The 20,592-nt window shown below is 40.3% G+C and overlaps 1 protein-coding gene across 3 annotated transcripts in view; it reads right to left on the minus strand.

Moving 5' to 3' along the window:
• STK38 (serine/threonine kinase 38) overlaps positions 1–20,592 on the minus strand; it is a 53,578-nt gene that overhangs the window by 20,831 nt on the left and 12,155 nt on the right. For 2 of the 3 annotated variants that reach the window (XM_017870102.1, XM_017870104.1), the window contains exons 3-7: positions 10,587–10,638; positions 9,321–9,443; positions 7,235–7,318; positions 3,211–3,334; positions 827–981 (exon numbers count right to left, since the gene is read on the minus strand). In XM_017870102.1, the coding sequence (XP_017725591.1) occupies positions 827–981; positions 3,211–3,334; positions 7,235–7,318; positions 9,321–9,443; positions 10,587–10,638 (538 nt within the window). Of the gene's footprint in view, positions 1–826; positions 982–3,210; positions 3,335–7,234; positions 7,319–9,320; positions 9,444–10,586; positions 10,639–19,338; positions 19,359–20,592 lie in introns of those variants that run through there. The other variant, XM_017870103.1, reaches the window with a different exon arrangement.

Raw genomic sequence — 20,592 nt, forward strand, 5'->3', positions numbered from 1 at the left:
AAAAAAAAAAAAAAAAAAGAGGCTAGGCAGGACCCTTCTTTAAGCAGAGAGCATGATTCGGAATCTGGACTTTGTTACAGGTTCTTGTTGTTATTGCCTCACTTCCTGCTTCTTGGCTGGGTTCCTCATTAACTGATGAGGTTGCCCAACAGAAGGGCTCTAGATAGGTGATGTATTAGTAGCACAGTTAATTATATGCTAAGAGAAAATGACTATCTTTGGCTTTATTACAAAATTACCCTCTACATCAGTTTTGTTCTTATTTTCAAGAGTTTCCTTTATTTATTTATTTATTTTTTTATTTTTTATTTTTATTTTTTTGAGACGGAGTCTTGCTCTGCTGCCCAGGCTGGAGTGCAGTGGCCGGCTCTCAGCTCACTGCAAGCTCCGCCTCCCGGGTTGATGCCATTCTCCTGTCTCAGCCTCCCGAGTAGCTGGGACTACAGGCACCCGCCTCGTCGCCCGGCTGTTTTTTTGTATTTTTTAGTAGAGACGGGGTTTCACCGTATTAGCCAGGATGGTCTCGATCTCCTGACCTCGTGATCCGCCCGTCTCGGCCTCCCAAAGTGCTGGGATTACAGGCTTGAGCCACCGCGCCCGGCCTAGTTTCCTTTATTTTTAAGAGAAGGTTCAACCAAATTATAGAATCATAGCCTTTCAGAGAAAGGAAGTGACAGCAAACTTACCTGTTTAAAAAAAAAAAAAGAAAATCATGACAAGGTAGGTCACAGCTCACCCACTGGGATGACCACAGGGGTGCAGGTGTTAAAGCAGAGGCTGCTCAGATCAGTAAATGTGCATAGTTCATGCCAATGTCCCCCCATACCTTGCTGTCCAAAAGAAGGTTGTCTGGTTTGATGTCTCTATGGATGAATCCAAGTTGATGAATAGAGTCTATGGCTAACACTGTTTCTGCTATATAAAACTGAGTCTCCTCTTCTGTCAGAGTGTCTTTTTTCATCAACAAGGTCATCATATCCCCTGGAAACAAGAAGATACAAAGCCACCACACATACACACACACACACACACACACACACACACACACACACACACACAAACAACGTACGAGTGAGTACCAATTTTCAGATATGTCTTCCCTATCTGCCAACATAAGGCAGCTAAACAGACCTCTTCTGTGTGCCACAGATAGACTCACATTGCCAACATGGGAAGAAATGGGATTTTCACACCTAAGCTAGCTAAAGTTGACCACTAATGTATGATTTGTATTTTACTTTTGAGAGAAAAAGAAAATTTCTCCCACACTTTAAAAAACAACTATATTTGCTTAGGATAATTTTTTGGACTCGGGGTAAAAAGCTACTGCACTTTTCACTTCGCCTGAATAGATATCTGCAAGCTTTTCTACATCTATAACTAAATGGCACTTCCACATAGGTTGTATTGCCATTGTTATAGAGAGGCTGAAATGCCAAATAAAAATGTAAACACTTGAGGAGGCTGAAAACAAGCTTTCCAACTTCTATTCACAGAACACAAACAAATAAAAAGGAGGGACTTGGGTAGCAAAGCATTAGTCAACAAAAGCTAAAAATGAACTGAAAATGCTATACACTAGAATGTGCAATAACTGCCTCCTAGAAGAGTACAATGAACATCTCTCAAGGTCAGTGTTTTTTTTCCTCTAGTGTGTTATTGTAGGTATTTAAATGGACACCAGTACCCTTTATGTAACTTTTAAAACACAGTATCGGTATTCTAGCAGTTAAAAGGTAACCTCATTAGCTTTCTGTAAAGTCAAAATTTCATCATTTCTAATACCAGCAACATAAAATGGCAGAGAAAGATTCAGATCCTAACTCAACAGTGAGAAACGCAAAGAAAATATGTATAAGGAGTTTAAAACTAAGAGAAACAGGATTCAGTTTAGACTTCACATAAAACCACTTAGGTTAGAAAACAAGGAAAAGAGAAAGAAACCTCTGATTTTAACAGAGCATCATGCTGCTTTTCAATTTCATTTCATTTAGAACATTATGTTTTTTATTATTGGAGAAAAGTAGCTACTTTTCCCTCAGGCAAAAATTAAACCGTTTATTAAAGTGCTCTTTTTCAGTCCAAGACATAAAAAATATGACTCCCTAATCACTCCTGGCAGCCCTTCAATCTGGAGTCCCATCAGACACATGGAGACAGTGCACTTGGGCTGCTACCCCAGTAAGGTAGCTATACGGCCTTAGTTCTGTGGCTCAGGAGAGCAGCCAATGGGGCCTCACCTGTGCAAGTTTGCCCGGATGATTGGGGAGCTCAGGCCAGATGCTCTATGGCTCTGGAGGCCAGCTCCACCAAGTGCAAAGGACAGGGTCCAGGAGACATGAGAAGCTACGGAAGATGGTACAGGTTAAGGCTTGAGGGCACGTTAGGAGCTGGTAACCAAGTTGGCTCTTACTCCAATTTAAGAACTAGCATCTAAATGTTAAAAAAGTTTCTCCTCATTCTACCAGACTCTTTTCTAACATTAATCAATTGTTTATTTTTTATTAAATGTATTAAATATTAAAAAGTATTGATGACCCTAAATCTAAGGGTTGTCACAAAATCAAAATATTATGCCACAATATAATTATTGTGGAAAAGGTTCTTTTTTTTTTTTCCCACCAGAGTTTGCTCAGAGTTCATCTGCTCACTGGGAAACAGACTGCTTTCCTCAGAACAGATGGCATGTTCTGTTCCGGGTTTACTTTGGAGCTGTCTTAGGAGATGTTCGTGCTGAGTTACTAAAACTTAAAATTTCAGAAATGAGAAATTGATTCTGGCTACTAATATAGGTAATAAAAAATTCACTCCTTATTAATATGTTATACAAAAAGAAACAAAAAGTTGGAGCAAATAATGTTATAGCTTCAATGTTATCACTTGGGTTATTGATCATATATGATTCCCATTGACAGGAGAGCAGGCAGAGCACCCTGTTTATTCCTATATATTTTAAAAAGAGGAAGAAAAGAAAGAAATGTCCATCTGAAATCATGTGAATGAATGAAAAGGTTACTTTTATGGCACTAAGATTGTAGAAAGGCACCCCAGCATAAGACAGGTTACTGACTTCCTTTATAGACCTAAAAAAGGATATAGAAAGCAACTCTGTGAGTACATTTAAAAGTAGAAAGGAGGGTTAATTGTGATGTGAGAGAAAGAAACCACAGAACAAAAAGAAAAAATGACCTTTCATCGTCAAGTAATTACCTCCAGGCAGGAACTCCATGATTAGGTAGAGGTTTAGCTTATCCTGAAAACTATAGAACATTTTCACAACCCACAAACTGTCTGCCTCCACTAGAATGTCACGCTCCGCACGAATGTGGCCAACCTGGAGGTATATGCATTTGATTAATGACAAAGCTTGCTCTGCTTTATTAGATTGTATATTTGCTTAAACAATTTAAATACTGTGTTTAAATACTGTTTTGAGTATTTAATCGTGATGATACAAAAGATCCAATTTCTGCTTAGGCAAACCTACTAACTCAAAATCGACATTTGACTTGAAGGTATTCAGTGATGAAAACTTGAGTGATGAAAGGCTTTAAAAAATGGCAAAATGAATGGCTTCAATGCAAATAGCAACTTTAACATTGCTATAAACTGAATCTGATTAGTTAAAATTACTATTCTTTTGCATACAGTTTTGTCTAATAATCTTTTATGATAAAAATAAGTCCCCAAAATGAGACTCCTTCCTCAGATCTGCAATAGTATCTGCCATGACAGTGAGCTCACTGAAAATTCTAGAATGCTACAATACCACAGCATTTAGTTCACTGTTGTGTGCTCAATCTTTACTGAATTGAAATATAAGAAAACCTAAGAAAAGTTGTAGATTCAAATTAATGACATTTCCAGTTTTATACTTTCACTGAAATATCTAGCTAAAGAGACCAAGTTGTAGAAAGTTTGAGAGAACTGGAATTATTTTGTTAAAGCAATGCTTTATTATCAAATTTACCTTATTTAATTTAAATGCAGAACAGTAATTAAACATCACTGCATATTATCAAATTCTCCCCCCAAACTTTTTTTTAAAACGAGATGGGGTCTCACTCTGTCACCCCGGCTAGAGTACAGTGGCGTGATCATAGCTCACTGAAGCCTCAAACTCCTGGTCTAAAGTGATCCTCCTGCCTCAGCCTCCTGAGTAGCTAGGATTACAGGTGCATGCCACCATGCCTGGCCCCTCATCTCTTTTTTAAGTGTCACAAGGTCTAAATTGGGTTGATTCAGATCTAAATTTATTAAGACTCAGTCCAATACCTGAGTAGTGGTTTTGGTCTTAATATATGCTACAGGTCTTGACTTTTTACAATATGTTCTGAAGTAAAACATGTACCAAGATTCACAAATTGGCACTTCTGTTGGCAAATTTAGTCCATGGCTGTTGTTTGGTTTAATACAATGTTTGATACGATGGTTTGTTTTATTGATATGTCTTTAGGGAGACAAGGCACTCTTCCATTTCAACACAGATCCCACCCTCTCCCCTGGTCTTATACCTAACTTGCTTCAGGCTTCCCTGCTAACTCTTGGGGGCCCAGAGGCATTTGACTTTATGTATTTGAGTTTTCAGTGTCTACTAAAATCGTTCTTTGGGGAATTTTTTTAAAAGCTGCAACTGTACAGAAAACCTACATCTTTACATCTGTACTTATGGTATTGGGGTGGGAAAAAAATGGACAATAACAGTGAAAAGAAACAGTGCTATAAAACACAATGAAGCCAAGTAAAGCATCTGCCTTTACTTGATCTTAATACATAAGCAAAGCTTTTGGGAAACAGCAATGTTGCTTGCTGCCCCACAGCCATGGCTAGGACCCAGTCACTATAAGACATGAATACACTAGAAGGCAGCCTTCATCTGCCTGTCTCCCCTGGCTCCCATTAAGGTCCCTACCTACTGCAGGGAGCCAAAGAAAAGGGGAGGCACTACAATTACCACTTGTCATTCACCCTGGAGGACAGAATGGTGACCACAACATTTCCTGTTTGTCAAGGGGAAAGCTACTGTGAGCACACCTTGCCCTTCTCTCTTAAGGCTGAAACAGTAGCTAGAAACCTCATGGTTTGAAAGTGGAGTTGGCTGAATATAGATTAAGGGAGGGAAGAGTCTGAGGTGCAATTCATACAAAAAGGTTATCTTTTCCCTATTCCATAAATATTTAATAAGGTGGGGGGGGGGTTGTTGTTATCCTATGCCCTAAGAAAGCAGAAATAAAAGCCAGTTTTTTGTCCCATCAATAACTATATACTGGCATCACAACTAAAGGTTTTCCTTTTGCACTGGAAGAGAAACATCAGAAGCTAGCTAGATGTCATATCTTACCCTTTAAATTTTCCAGGTAGCAAAATTTCCATCATGTGGAGCAGAAAACAACCTGAACTCTCAGTGGGTAGCTTTAATTCCTACCCAGTTTATTTAGCAAAAGCAAACAAAAAAGCAATTTTACCTCTGTACCTGTACTTTGTCAGCCCTACCCCAAAATGGTGATGGATGTGCACTGGTCTACTTACATCTTTTATCTAGCACAAACCCAATGCATGCTTCTTCAAGATGGCTGAGCCAGGTAAAGTCTGTGGCCAGAGACTTTAACTGGCTCATAATGAGATCTGTTAAGTTGAGGAGGTGAGTCCTCAGCTAAGGTGAGCTAAACAATTTAAGTTAATGTACCATTTAATCCATAAGCTAATGCATCATTTAAAATGTTAATTATAATAGACAGTTCCTTTACTTTCATTTAGAAAAGTTTTAGAAACTGATTTTGAAGGCACAGTATTTCAGAAAAGGCTTTTTACACATTATGTCTGGACCATCCTCTGTTAGAAACCACGTGGGGCACCTGGTATACATAAATTACTAACTCTGAAAATCATATGTACTTTGTTTTGCAGTTTTACTCTGACTGCTAATATTTGATAAAAAGAGGCCTTAAGCCTTGGTTAAAACTGTAAGAAATACATCTTGCAAAAACAAAACTCACTCATGAGATGCAAACATACTAATTAATGCAGAAGCCTTATACTTTCCTTCTCAAGATTAACTGAAACTTTTTCAGTGCCTACACACCCATACCACAAACTAATTTGTAGATAGTATGCAAGTAGGCCGGCTTACTGTGAACTTTGAAGAAGGCTGGTGTTAGCAAACTACAGTGTCTGAAGACTTACTGCCCGGGTATTTGATACTCTCAACTGAAATTCCTGGGAGTCTAAAGCTTCTCGATAACACATGAAAATTCAAGAGAAAATAAAAATTCCAAATTTTGGGGTGGCATTTAAATGAAGACAGGGAAGACCAGTGATTATATCTCCTCTCAAGAGGTAGAAAGGATTGGATGTGGGGCCAATCTCCATCCTTCCTCTTTGGCTCTAAATTGGGAGTTCTCCTTGTCACAGGGTCTCCATGTTCCTATAACATCCAATCTTCTACAGGACATTTGCAGTTATCACCCACTGCAATCTGTTCTTAAGCAACCAGCTACATTAGACTAGATTTATAGAAAGTCTATTCTTGCTTTTTAAAATATCCTTATATCCTTTCCAATATTTAAAACCTTATTTATTTTGCATAAGGCACTTTATAAATCGATTTACAAACCAGGTTTTGGTTTTAGAAAGTATCTTTTATCATTAAAAGAGAATTTGCATTGTTCTGCCATTTGCATTATATTTTTCAAATTCATTCAGAAATTGGAAGGCTGGTCTTTTTCAGGTACTGATGAGCTACCTAGAAGACTCAACTTTGGTTTAGGTAAACAGAATGAAGCATATAAAGACACATTTTTGATTATAAATTCCAAATTCTAATTCCTAGTCCTTAGTTATGAGATACACATTACAATTTCTATTTCTCAGCATTTGGTAAGAAACACACTACCATACCACATATGACCTCAAAAAAAAAAAGGCTCTCAAAATAAGGACATCTTGTGATCAATTGGAAGACACAAGTAACAGCTACTTTTCAAATAGATTCTCAATTTCTAAAAGATTGCATATAACCTATACGAATTATTTGTGATTTTAAATATGAACTGCTTCTTTGTAGGGGGAAAAAGGTAGTATTATATATATACTCATACATCACAGAGCTAAAGAAAACTGTAATAAAAATATATATTTCAATTAAACAAAAGATAAGTTTTAGGAAAACAAAACTTAATTATTAGCTTATTAACAAAATTAATAAGCTAAAAGCACTGCTACAACTGTGCTTTACCTGCTCTTTTTCAAGCATATCTGCTTTACGGAGTATTTTCATTGCATACACATGTCCCGTATCTTTCTTCTGAACAAGCCGTACCTAAAAGTTACAAAAGAAATGCCAAGTCAAAACTCATACTACCAAGCTAATGCTTTCATGTGTTACAGGATGCAATAATTAACTGAAAAAGTATTATAATTTTAACATGAGCAACTAGTAATAACAAAGCAGAAGAAAATGCTTTTCAATGTTCCAAAATGAATACATTACACACAGTAAAGTCGATGCTGGAAACATCCTCAAATACCTCTACATCTGAACAGCTTTGGTTCCTTAGTAGAACAAATCAATCTAATTTAAAACCTTCAATTTCAAATTTAAGGACTTGTTATACCCCTGACATATGTCATCCAGTCAGCTCAGAAAATCTAAGTAAATGATTACAACGATGTTTAATTAAAACAAAAGTAGCGGTGCATGGTGTTGTATACCTGTAGTCCCAGCTATTCGGGAGGTTAAGGTAGGAGGATCGCTTGAGCTCAGGAGTTATGAGCTAGGGTGTATTATGCTGATCAGGTGTCTGAACTAAGTTCAGCATAATATGGTGAATACGGTGACCTCCCAGGAGTGGGACTGGGGTGTGGGGGTACCAGGTTGCCTAAGGGAAGGGCAAACAGGCCCAGTTCAGAAATGGAGCAGGTCAAAACTCCCATGCTGATCAGTAGAGAGATCGTGCCTGTAAACAGCCACTGCACTCCAGCCTGGGCAACACAGTGAGACCTTGTCACTTAATCAAAATAATAATAACAAAGTAAAACTTCATGCATAGGAAAAACGTCTGGAAAGAAAAGCAAAAAATTCAGGCCAGTCGCAGTGGCTCACACCTGTAATCCCAGCACTTTGGGAAGCTCAGGCAGGTGGATCACCTGAGGTCAGGAGTTTGAGACCAGCCTGGCCACCATACTGAAACTCCGTCTCTAATAAAAATACAAAAATTGGCTGGGTGTGGTGGCAGGTGCCTGTAACCCCAGTTATTCGGGAGGCTGAGGCAACAGACTCACTTGAACCCGAGAGGCAGATCTCGGCTCACTGCAACCTCTGCCTCCTGGGTTCAAGTGATGCCCCTACCTCAGCCACCTGAGTAGCTGGGATTACAGGCGCGTGCCACAACACCCGGCCAATTTTTGTATTTTTAGTAGAGACAGGGTTTCACCATGTTGGTCAGGCTGGTCTCGAACTCCTGACCTCGTGATCCACCCACCTTGGCCTCCCAAAGCGCTGAGATTACAGGCGTGAGGCACTGCGCCTGGCCCCGGGGTACCAGGTTTTAATAATATACTGCTCCTTTTATACTTGCAACTATTGCGTCAGTAGGTCGTCTACTTTGGGCATTTTTCATAAAGGGAATGACCTTGCATGGGCTCTTTCAAACTCTCCCCAACCGATTGCTCTTGTGCCCAAGCAGGATCATTTCCAAGAACTTGTGGGGACAAAGTCGCAAATGCTTTCAACTCTCCACCACTACCTACATAACTCCTTTCTGTAAATTCTGCCTCCTAGGGTCATCTTTTTAGAGCTGTATCAATCTGGTGGGGAGAAATAAAGGGTGGAGATACACTGTTAATTAGTTAGTTTCCTTCTGGAGAGGCAGTACAGTACTGGGAAAAGCAAGCGCTTTGAGTTCAGGAAGTAGGGCCCAACTTTTGGTCCCAGTGCTCAATGGCTGTGTGATAATAGGACATTATATATACCTTTACAGTCTTAATTTCATCATCTATAAAATGGGTTACTGTCCTGATTATGGGGAAAAAGCAGCCTGTAAATAATAAATGTTGATTTCCTTCTACCTTTCAACTCTCCCACTAAGTCAATATTTAAATACCAACATCATCTCTGGCAAAATAGAGAACAGAGATCTGGGACCTTGGAGAGAAGAAAAAAAGAAAGCAGACAGACAAAGCAATTAGGATGTGGCGATGGCATGCCTGACCCATGTAATTCCATACATTTCAGTTATATCAACAATCATGAGTTGATGATAGGTTAGAAGCTTTGAAGTTTTGCGATATTTTTGTACTTGACAAGTAGATGTGATTTTTACCTCACCAAATGCTCCTCTGCCTATTACTTTTAAGGACTCAAAATCTTCCAATCCAAGTCTTGTTCTCTTCAAACGAAGAAACTCTGTTTCCTTCCGAGCATGTGCTGATCTCCGGAGTCGTTTCTAATATTTAAATAAGGAAGGGAGGAGTGGGGAAGGAGTTGAAATTCTGAAACTCCATAACAAGTCATGTTTGTGACTTACCCAGCTGGAAAACAGGTCCACAGTGGACTAGGGATAATCTTTTCACATATGGAAGCACCCCAGAAGGATTCTTAAGAGGTCACTTCTCCATTTCCCGGCCTTTAGACACAACATCCAAGCCACACTGAACAGATGAGTGCCTCCTCTGGGAACTCTGACTAACCTACTTCAGCAATCCACTATCCTAACATTTTTGGTGAAGGAAGGGATAAATAATCAACAACATTTTCCTTTATCCTGTTTAATATAAATTAAAAACACGTTCTTATCTTTCCCTCTGGGTTGGTTACACATTGTATGCTCTAACTTTCTGTTATTTCTACAAGTACTGGGTATTTTTCACCACTGTCCTGGGTTCTGTAGGCCAATCCTATTTTCGAAGGGATTTCCACTGCCATTCCAGTTCCTTGCACAGTCCCTTGTTAACTATATTTTATCCTACTATATCTGTGGGCACTGGGTGGAAGGGCTGATTTGAGATGGATATTTTGCCTTAATAAAGATTTCAGGAACATGACACACCGGGGCCTGTCGGGGCATGGGGGGAAAGTGGAGGGAGAGCATTAGGACAAATACTCATGCATGCAAAGCTTAAAACCTAGATGACAGGTTGATAGGTGCGGCAAACCACTATGGCACATATATACCTATATAATAAACCTGCACGCTCAGCACATGTATCCCAGAAAAAGTAAAGTAAACAAATATTTCAAAAATTTGCCCTACTCTTAAGGAGACTTTTCAGTCTATAAAAATTCTATAAATTCTATAAAAATGCTATAACTTGCTCTTTTAAATTTTAATTTGATTTCATCCCTTCTTTCTCTTGGAATTCTAAATCTAGTTTACTATAACTGCATCTAGAGAAGCCTTCCTCTCCTAGTTACTTAATAATTAATCTGTCCCTCTGCATTAACACCCAAATCCAGAAGCACACTACCCCTCAAGTTCCTCTGTTACTGGGCCGAAACCCTTCTCATGTGTAGCAAGGCTAACAACTTGCTGGACAAGATACAACCTGCCATGCTGGGTTTTAAGGAAGATACTGCCAATATTAATTACCTCTTCATCTTTTAGGCCTTCTTCTTCCATCACCTTTTCTAACTTCTTTTGTCTAAAACAAACAAAAACACACATGAAATCACATCTGAATAACTTTCTGAAAACTCTATAACTTTAATATTGTAATTGCATTTTAAAAAATGACACAAACAGGTAAATCTCAAAATGTCTCATTAAAACAAAAAAAATTACAGTTACGAAGACAAGTAAAAAGATTTCCATCCTTTGTTAGGTCTACTGTTTTTGGCGGGGTGGGGGGAGGAGACAGAATTTTGTTCTGTCACCCAGGCTAGAATGCAGTGGGGCAATCCCACCTTAGCCTCCCAAGTAGCTAGGACTACAGGTGCATGCCACCATACCTGGCTAATTTTTAAATTTTTTGTAGAAATGAGGTCTCACTATATTGCCCAGGCTAGTATCAAACTCCAGCCTGACCTTTCAAAGTGTTGCGATTACAGGTGTGAGCCATCATGCCCCATCCTTAGGTCTACGTTTTTTAAAAGACTGTCTAAGACGTTAATGCAACAAAGAATCTTGTTTCAAAAAATGTCCTCTCTCGGTTTTGGCTTTTTTTTTTTTTAATTTTTTTTTCAGTTATTTCCTCCTTACCAAACCACAAAACAGCTGGTATTTGATAAACTCTTTTATCATGGTGTTTCTTTCCCTCTCTCTGACTGAAGTCTACTTCCTTTATTTCTGCATCTTCCTCCTCCTCCCTGCCATGAGCAAAGGGTAACAAACAACAAAGGTAAAAGCAGAATTTGGAAAATTAACAGGAAAAGTGATCAAAAGGTGACTGGCACCACTATCAAAACATCATACATCAGACTGGGTATGGTGGCTCATGTCTGTAATCCCAGCACTTTGGGAGGTGAGGCGGATAGGTCACTTGAGGTCAAGAGTCCAAGACCAGCCTGGCCAACATGGTAAAACCCCCTCTCTACTAAAAACATAAAAATTAGGCTGGGTGCAGTGGCTCATGCCTGTAACCCTAACACTTCTGGAGGTCAAGGCAGGTGGATCACTTGAGGTCAGGAGTTTGAGACTATAATAGCCAACATGGTGAAATCCCGTCTGTACTAAAAATGCAAAAATCAGCCGGGCATGGTGGCATGCCCCTGTAATCCCAACTACTTGGGAGGCTAAGACAGGAGAATCACTTGAACCAGGGAGGTGGAGACTGCAGTGAGCAGAGATCACGCCACTGCATTCCAGCCTGGTGACAGGGTGAGACCCTATCTCAAAACAAAAAAACAAAAAACAATAAAACAAAAAAAGGCCAGGCATTGTGGCTCATGCCTGTAATCCCAGCACTTTGGGAGGCCGAGGAAGGTGGATCATAAGGTCAGGAGTTCGAAACCAGCCTGGCCAACATGGTGAAACCCCATCTCAACTAAAAATACAAAAATTAGCTGGGCGTGGTGGCAAGCGCCTGTAGTCCCAGCTACTTGGGAGACTGAGGCAGAAGAATTGCCTGAATCCGGGAGGCAGAGGTTGCAGTGAGTCGAGATCACGCCACTGCATGCCAGCCTAGGTGACGCAGCAAGAATCTGTATCAAAAAACATGTATCTGTATCTCTCTATGTATGTACATATGTATATTTGTATATATGTATACACACACACACATATATATACACATATATATATAAATTAGCTGGGTGTAGTGGCAGGCACCTGTAATCCCAGCTACTTGGGAGGCTGAGGCACAAGAATCACTTGAACCTGGGAGGCAGAGGTTGCAGTGAGGCAAGATCGCACCACTGCACTCCAGCTGGGATGTCGGAGTGAGACTCTGTCTCGAAGAAAAAAAAAAAAGTTCAGACATCAAACTTTTGGAGTACTGAACTTTAGAAAGTGCATGCAATAATGTTTTTGATCTATAGTCTCATAAAACTAAAAGAAGCAAGTAAAACTTCCTTACAACCAATTCCACAGAACCTTCATTTACTTAGCACAATAAATGAAAGTACACGGGCTAGAATCTCTCCTCCACCACTCATCAGCATTCCAGATAAACAGGCAATATATACAAACAGAGCAAAGAAGGATAAGAGTGTACAGTATGCTGGCCAGGCGCGGTGGCTCTAGCCTGTAATCCCAGCACTTTGGGAGGCCGAGGCAGGCGGATCACGAGGTCAGGAGATCGAGACCATCCTGGCTAACACAGAGAAACCCCATCTCTACTAAAAATACTAAAAAAAAAAAAAAAAAAAAATTAATGGGGCATAGTGGCAGGCACCTGTAGTCCCAGTTACTCAGGAGGCTGAGACAGGAGAATGGCGTGAACCCAGGAGGCGGAGCTAGCAGTGAGCCGAGGTCGCGCCACTGCACTCTAGCCTGGGCAACGAAGTGAGACTCCATCTCAAAAAAAAAAAAAGAGTGTACAGTGTGCTGCAGAAACAGCACGTAGTCCATTGTGGCTGACACACACAGCACTTCAAAAGCCACACCAAGAAGGTTGGATCTCATTCTGTAGACAACTGAGTGCTAAAAGAGGCTTGTGTGCAAAGGAGTGATGTGATAAAATTTCTATTTCAGAATGATAACCAGCAGTAACGAGGATCTGATGGACTGGCAGGGAAAGCAACTGAGAAAGATCAGAGGCCAGTTGAGAGTTACCGTAATGATTCAGATGTACAGTAAAGATCTGGAACTAGGGCAGGAAAACCAGAATGAAGCGAATAGAGCTATTGCAAAGATGACCAACTGGCAATAGGAGTCAAGAGAAAAGCCTTAGAATTTGTCTAGAGATATATGATGCCACTAATCAAGACAGAAAACGCAGAGAGAGGAACATGAACAGTTCTCCCAGTTCCCGCAATAGTTTGGGATACATGTGCATCTATGTGTACACATGTATTGGAGAGAAAAGGCTGTACTCTTAGTAGTTTCAGGAGTGTAAATTAATTCCACTGCAGCGGTTAGGTAGTTGAAGCAGAGAAGAGTAAGAAAAGCCAAAGCATAACATGCTAGGCAAAGCTCTAAGAACACAGCTGTGGTCAGCTCTTTTTGTGCCTTGAGTACTAAACACCATCACACCTCCTGACTATACATTTTTGAATGACTACATCAGAATGGGCTACAAGTCCAATGCACTATCCACTGTGTCACAAAACTGGCTCCTTCTGATTATATTTTAAATCTAAATACAAATTAAGAGGTTTTGCACAGCTTTACTGAAGTGTAATTAAATTTGTTGCAGCAGAACACCTGTCTGAGAGTAACGTTAACTCCTTGAACACAATTAGATTATTTCATTAGAGAAAGTATCCAGAAAAAAATGCCTATCCATGTTAACGATTAGGACCAGGTCCACAAAGACCCTGAGGACACCAAAAACAGCAAGGACGGCCTGAAATGACTTAAAAATGACATCCTCTGTGAGATGATATCAAAGGAATTACTGTTAACTTGGTTAGATTCATGGTGGCATTTGCATTATGCAAGAAAATGGCCATATTTTTGGAAATGCATACTTGAGAGTATGTAGGATGAAAATGACAGATGTTTGGAATTTACCTTAAAACACAATAGCAAGAAAAAACAAAACGGGATAGATGAAGAAAAGGTACCAAAGCCCTAAAATTATTAAATCTGAGGGATGAATATATTGAAACGGGGTCACTATATTATTCTATCTATGTTTAAAATTGTTCATAGTGAAAAAGAACAGCAGGACTCTCCACACAGGCATGTTCTCTTATAGGAGTGCCAGGTTAACACTCCAGCCTTTGGTGGAGCCACTCTTCCCTTCAATTCCAATGTTCCAAACCAGAACCCTGGGAGAGAAACCAAGTCACTTTCACACTTAGAGGCCATACCCAGCCTCACCCCAGTGATGCCTTCCATGTGTTCCATTTATTTTCGTGTGTGTTCATTTCCTGTATGAGAGAGTGGTAAGACCTTCTGAAGGTAGGGACTATATTTGAATTCCCCATCTCCACTAAGAATAGTGCTTTGTACACAGCTACTTTCTAAATGTATGTTGCTAAATTTTAAAAAGTCAGAATGTATAGCAATGTGCAGACACATTCATGACTACTACTTACAATTAGCCCCTTTTCTACTTTAGGGTCCCCTCTTAGCATAGCCTGATTCAGAGGTAGCAGGGATGAGAGAATTGGGCTATTCCACCCTAACTGAAAATAGATAGTATTTTGGTGAGACACCGAAAACCAGGAAAAATAGTGTATTTAACAGAAATAGGGCCAGGCATGGTGGCTCACACCCGTAATCCCAGCACTTTGGGAGGCTGAGGCCGGCAGATAGCCTGAGGCCAGGAGTTGGAGACCAGCCTGCCCAACATGGTGAAACTCTGTCTCTACTGAAAATACAAAAATTAGCCAGGCGTGGTGGCACGTGCCTGTAATCCCAGCTACTCAGGAGGCTGAGGCAGGAAAATCTCTGGAACCTGGGAGGCAGAGGTTACAGTGAGCCAAGGTGGTGCCACTGTACTCCAGCCTGGGTGACAGAGAGAGATTCTGTCAGAAAGAGAAGAGAAGAGGGGCGACAGCGCGAGATTCTGTCAGGAAGAGAAGAGAGGAGGGGAGGCGGAGGGGCTGTGATTATATCTCCATGATTAAAAATGCCTAAATTCAGAAAATGCCTAAGAAATAATTTTTTTTTTTTTTTGAGACAAGAGTCTTACTCTGTCACCCAGGCTGGAATGCAGTGGTACCATCTCGGCTCATTGCAACCCCTGCCTCCCGGTACAAGTGATTCTCCTGCCTCAGCCTCCCGAATAGCTGGGATTACAGGTGCCCACCACCACGTCCAGCTAATTTTTGTATTTTTAGTAGAGATGGGGGTCTCACCATGTTGGCCAGTCTGGTCTCGAACTCCTGACCTCAAGTGATCCACCCACCTTGGCCTCTCAAAGTACAGGGATTACAGGCGTGAGCCACCACACCCGGCCTTTTTCCTTTTTTTCTTTTTTTTTGGAGACAAGAGTCCGGCTCTGTCACCCAGGCTGGAGTACAGGACACGATCTTGGCTCACTGCAACCTCTGCTTCCTGGGTTCAGGTGATTCTTGTGCCTCAACCTCCCTAGTAGCTGGGATTACAGGCATATGCCACCATGTCCGGCTAATTTTTTGTATTTTTAGTAGACACGGGGTTTCATCATGTTGCACAGGCTGGTCTTGAGCCCCTGACCTCAAGTGATCCACCCACCTCGGCCTCCCAAAGTGCTGGGATTATATGTGTGAGCCCCTGCACCCAGCCAGAAATATCCTAAAATTAGCACTACACAGATTCTTTAAAATCTCCACAAATTATTTCAATTCTACACTCTGGTTTGACTGATACCTGCTCAGTGAAGACCATTAGGAGGTCTGGACTTACTCATTCTTGAGGCTTAAATAAAACTGACACGATCACTAATCTGACTGATTACTAACTGATTAGTAACTGACTGATCACTGATAATAATCACGTATCTCTACTTAGTATTAGATAAGACCAAATGAGGAATTTCTACAGTTAAGAAAACATAGATGAGAAAATCTAAGAGGAGTTGCAGAACACAGAAGTTCTCAGTAAAATGTATGAAAGACTATTTGATTTGGGGAGAAAAAAGCTTACCATTATTATTTATTAAATTGGGTGTTTGTGGTTTTAATTAACCCACCTAAACAGTATTCATGAAGAAAAGAAACAACTGAAAATATTTTGTAAAAGGAAATGCCTGTTTCCTCAGATTTGATTTCAAACTGCTATGAATTATCTAAAACATTATTTTTTAATGAATAAGTAGACAACTGTCAATACCTACTAGGTACCTAGGATCACATACAGAACGAATACAAGGAGAGCTGCTGCTCCTAGAGAAGGTCACAACCGAGGCTGCCATTGAAGGCAAAACACAGACTGAAGGAATACAGCAGATGCACTTGCCCTACTGAGTGCTTATGATCTAACAGTGGTATTAATAGACCATCAGGTGGCATTCTGCAGCACTGTGTGATGGACACTAGATTCAGGGGGTTTAATTATTTTTAAACCAATCTATAGAAGCTGCTATAGTGTTTCTGTGAAACTGCTCAAAGTTCTCATATTTTATGTTTATACAGGAAACAATTCCCAGATGAATTTTATTCTTTCTTCTATCTCTGGGCTTTGGACACATATGCCCCTGCAGTAAGTCCTTTGCTTCAACTATAACCTAGTGTTCTACTATGATGGAACAGGGCAAGAGTTGCACAGCAATGCTAGGAATAACAGATATTTTAAAGGCACCCAGACAAGATGCAAAAGAAAAAAAATGAAAATTTGTATTACTACTTGGTCTCAAAATTTACTGGCCCAAAACTTATTATTTCAAATCTCCATCATATATTATCTCTTCATTATCAATTGTCTCATATCATTAAAACTGTTTATTTATCAAGGTCTCGCAATGTGTCCATCTAGAACATTAAAAAGCTTGCAAACTCAGGCCAGACAATCATGGCTCATGCCTGTAATCCCAACACTCTGGGAGGTGGAGGATGGCTTGAGCCCAGGAGTTTGAGGCTGCAGTGAGCCATGATCGCATCACTGCACTCCAGCCTGGGTGACACAGTAAGACCTTGTCTGTAAAATAAAATTTAAAAAAAAAAAAAAAAAAAAAAAAAAAAATTTTATTACTTCTGAGGTAATTCTTGTCAATCCCTTTTAAAAATTTTTCTAGGAATAATAAAGCCTGACAGTTTTATTGAGCTGTATCAGTAAATCCAAAACCAACTAGCAGTTCATACAAAAAAGAGGGTTCTGGCCGGGCATGATGGCTCACACCTGTAATCCCAGCACTTTGGGAGACCAAGGCGGGCGGATCACTTGAGGTAAGGAATTCAAGACCAGCCTGGCCAACATGGTGAAACCCTGCTTCTACTAAAAATACAAAAATTAGCCAGGCATGGTAGCCCACGTCTGTAATCCCAGCTACATGGGAGGCTGAGGCAGGAGAATCGCTTGAACCCAGGAAGCAGAGATCATGCCATTGCATTCTAGCCTGGGCAAAAGAGTGAAACTCCGTCTCAAAAACAAAATGAAAATACAAAAATTAGCCCGGAGTGGTGGCGTGCTCCTGTAATCCCAGCTACTCAGAAGGCTGAGGCAGGAGAATCGCTTGAACTCAGGAGGTTGCAGTGAGCCAAGATGGCGCCACTGCCCTCCAGCCTGTGCCACAGAGTGAGACTCCATCTCAAAAAAAAAAAAAACAGAGGGTACTCAACAAAAAAAGATCCACAAGGATATATTAATTCTGAAAGGCTCAAAGTACTAGTGCATTGTTGTTTTCTTAAAGAGATAGATGGTATCTTGTTCAGCTGCCCAACCTTGAGTGCAGTGGCACAATCATAGCTCACTGCAGCCTCAAACTCCTGAGCTCAAGAGATCCTCCCACCTCAGCCTTCTGAGTAGTTAGAACTACAGGTGCACACCACCACACGTGGCTTACTATTCTTTAATAAAAAAAAATGGCAATTTGATAAACAACCAAAAACAAACATTCTAACCCTCTTAAATATCTAACATTCTCTTCTCACTGTCTTTTGATTAATTTGGTCTTTCAAAAAAAGCAAAACCACCAATGCTTTTTTTGTTTGTTTTTTGAGACAGAGTCTCGCTCTGTCGCTCAGTCTTGAGTGCAGTGGCGCGATCTTGGCTCACTGCAAATTCCACCTCCCGGGTTCACGCCATTCTCCTGCCTCTGCCCCCCAAGTAGTCCCACCACCACACCCGGCTACATTTTACATTTTTAGTAGAGACAGGGTTTCACCATGTTAGCCAGGATGGTCTTGATCTCCTGCCTCGTGATCCACCCACCTCGGCCTCTCAAAGTACTGGGATTACAGGCGTGAGCCACTGCACCCGGCCTCCAATGCTGTATTTTTTAAATTTTGTTATTTTTATATAACCCTCTCTGCTTCTGGAACCACTGAAACTTTTAGATGGCTTTTCTATCTTAAGAATCCAAAGAATGCAAAGCACTGCTGTCTGCTCATTTTGGGGTACAATCTTAGTGTTAATCACAATGTATCATTTATTAATAATGTAAACAAAACCATACATCATCTTGTTCCTGCAGAATGTGATACATACCAATAATAAACCATAGCTAAGGCAGAACCAGTAGGATAAAACCCAGAGGACTATTACTAAACAAGTGGCTAAATCAAAACTCATAACCATTTGCTTTATAATTACTACCCCAGTAGCTATGATTTCAAGAAGTGACTGTATTTGAAATAACTACCTCCACAGGTTTCACCTGCCTAAAGATATCCTGTACAGATTTACGTTTGAATTCCCCATGATCCTAACACGAGACACTGTGCAGACACTTGTTTACTCCACTGAACAGCAGCTAGCCACCACCAAGCATAAAATATCTGACTATTCCACATACAGAACTGCATATTTAAGGTCAAATTATATATCCCATGCAAATTATCATTTACACCCTCATGAAGAACAGGATTGCAAAGATCCTTATCAAAATATTAGCATATCAATCCAGCAACATAAAGGAGATAATACAATGTCATCAAGAGGTTTTTACCCCTGAAATGTAAAGTTAGTCTAACATTCAAAAATCAGTCCATGTAACTCACCATATTAAAAGAATAAAGGAGAAAACAATATGACCATTATGAGGATGCTCAAAAGCATCTGAAAAAAATTCAACACCCATAATAAAACAATAATCAAAATGAAACAAATGACAAAAATAAAAAAAAATAATGAAAAGAAAAAATTCAACACCTACTCATGATAAAAATTCTCAGCTTCTCAGCCAAACTGGAACATAGGCTCACACTTCCAATTCCAAAACTTTCTGAGGCTGAAGCAGGAGGACTGCCTGAGGCCAGGAGTTCAAGATAAGCCTGGTCAACATAGTGATATCCTGTCTCTACAAAAAGGTAAAAAAAAATTAGCCAGGTGTGGTGGCACATACCTGTAGTCCCAGCTACTTGGAAAGCTGAGGTGGGAGAATCACCTGAGCTCAGGAGGTCAAGGCTGCAGTGAATCATGATTGTGCCACTGCACTCCAACCTGGGTTAAAGCAAGACCCTGTCTCTAAAAAAACAAAAAAAAAATTTTTAACCCAAATTAGAACATAAGGAAACTGCCTCAACCTATAAAGGGCATCTTTGGTAAAACAGTGAGCATGTTAGCTTTAAATCAAGAAGAAAACAAAGATATCCACTCCCACTACTTCTATTCAACATTTTACTGGAATTCCCAGCTATTGCCCTAAGGCAAGGAAGGAAAAAAGAAAAGAAAGAAAAAAAAAAGGCCAGCACGGTGGCTCACGCCTGTAATCCCAGCACTTTGGGAGGCTGAGGTGGGTGGATCACAAGGTCAGGAGATCCAGACCATCCTGGCTAACACGGTGAACCCCGTCTCTATAAAATACAAAAAATTAGTCGGGTGTGGTGGCGGACACCTGCAGTCCTAGCTACTCGGGAAGCTGATGCAAGAGAATAGCGTGAACCTGGGAGGCAGAGCTTGCAGTGAGCCAAGATGGTGCCACTGCACTCCAGCATGGGCGACGAGCAAGACTCTGTCTCAAAAAAAGAAAAAAAAAGAAAAAGAAAAAGAAAGGTGAGTAGATTGAAAAGGAAATAAAACTGTCTCTACCTGAATATCACAAGATTGTTTACATAGAAAATTCTAAATATGCAAATAAAAAAAACCTAGAATAATTAGAAACTTACAGAATACAAGATCAATATACAAAACTCAGTTATGTCTATATACTAGCAGCAAACAACTGGACAGTGAAATTCTATATAGCATCCAGAAAACCCCCAAATACTATAAATAGACTAACAAGACATGTAAAATGCACACACTAAAAATTACGAAAACGCTGTCGAGAAAACTAAAGAAGACCTTAAAAATGGAGATATGGGCCAGGCGCAGTAGCTCATGCCTGCAATCTCAGCACTTTGGGAGGCCGAGGTGGGTGGATCACCTGAGGTCAGGAGTTCGAGACCAGCCTGCCTAACATGGGGAA

This window comes from Rhinopithecus bieti, unplaced genomic scaffold (genome assembly GCF_001698545.2).
Source record: "Rhinopithecus bieti isolate Rb0 unplaced genomic scaffold, ASM169854v2 scaffold_4553, whole genome shotgun sequence".
NCBI lineage: Eukaryota > Metazoa > Chordata > Mammalia > Primates > Cercopithecidae > Rhinopithecus > Rhinopithecus bieti.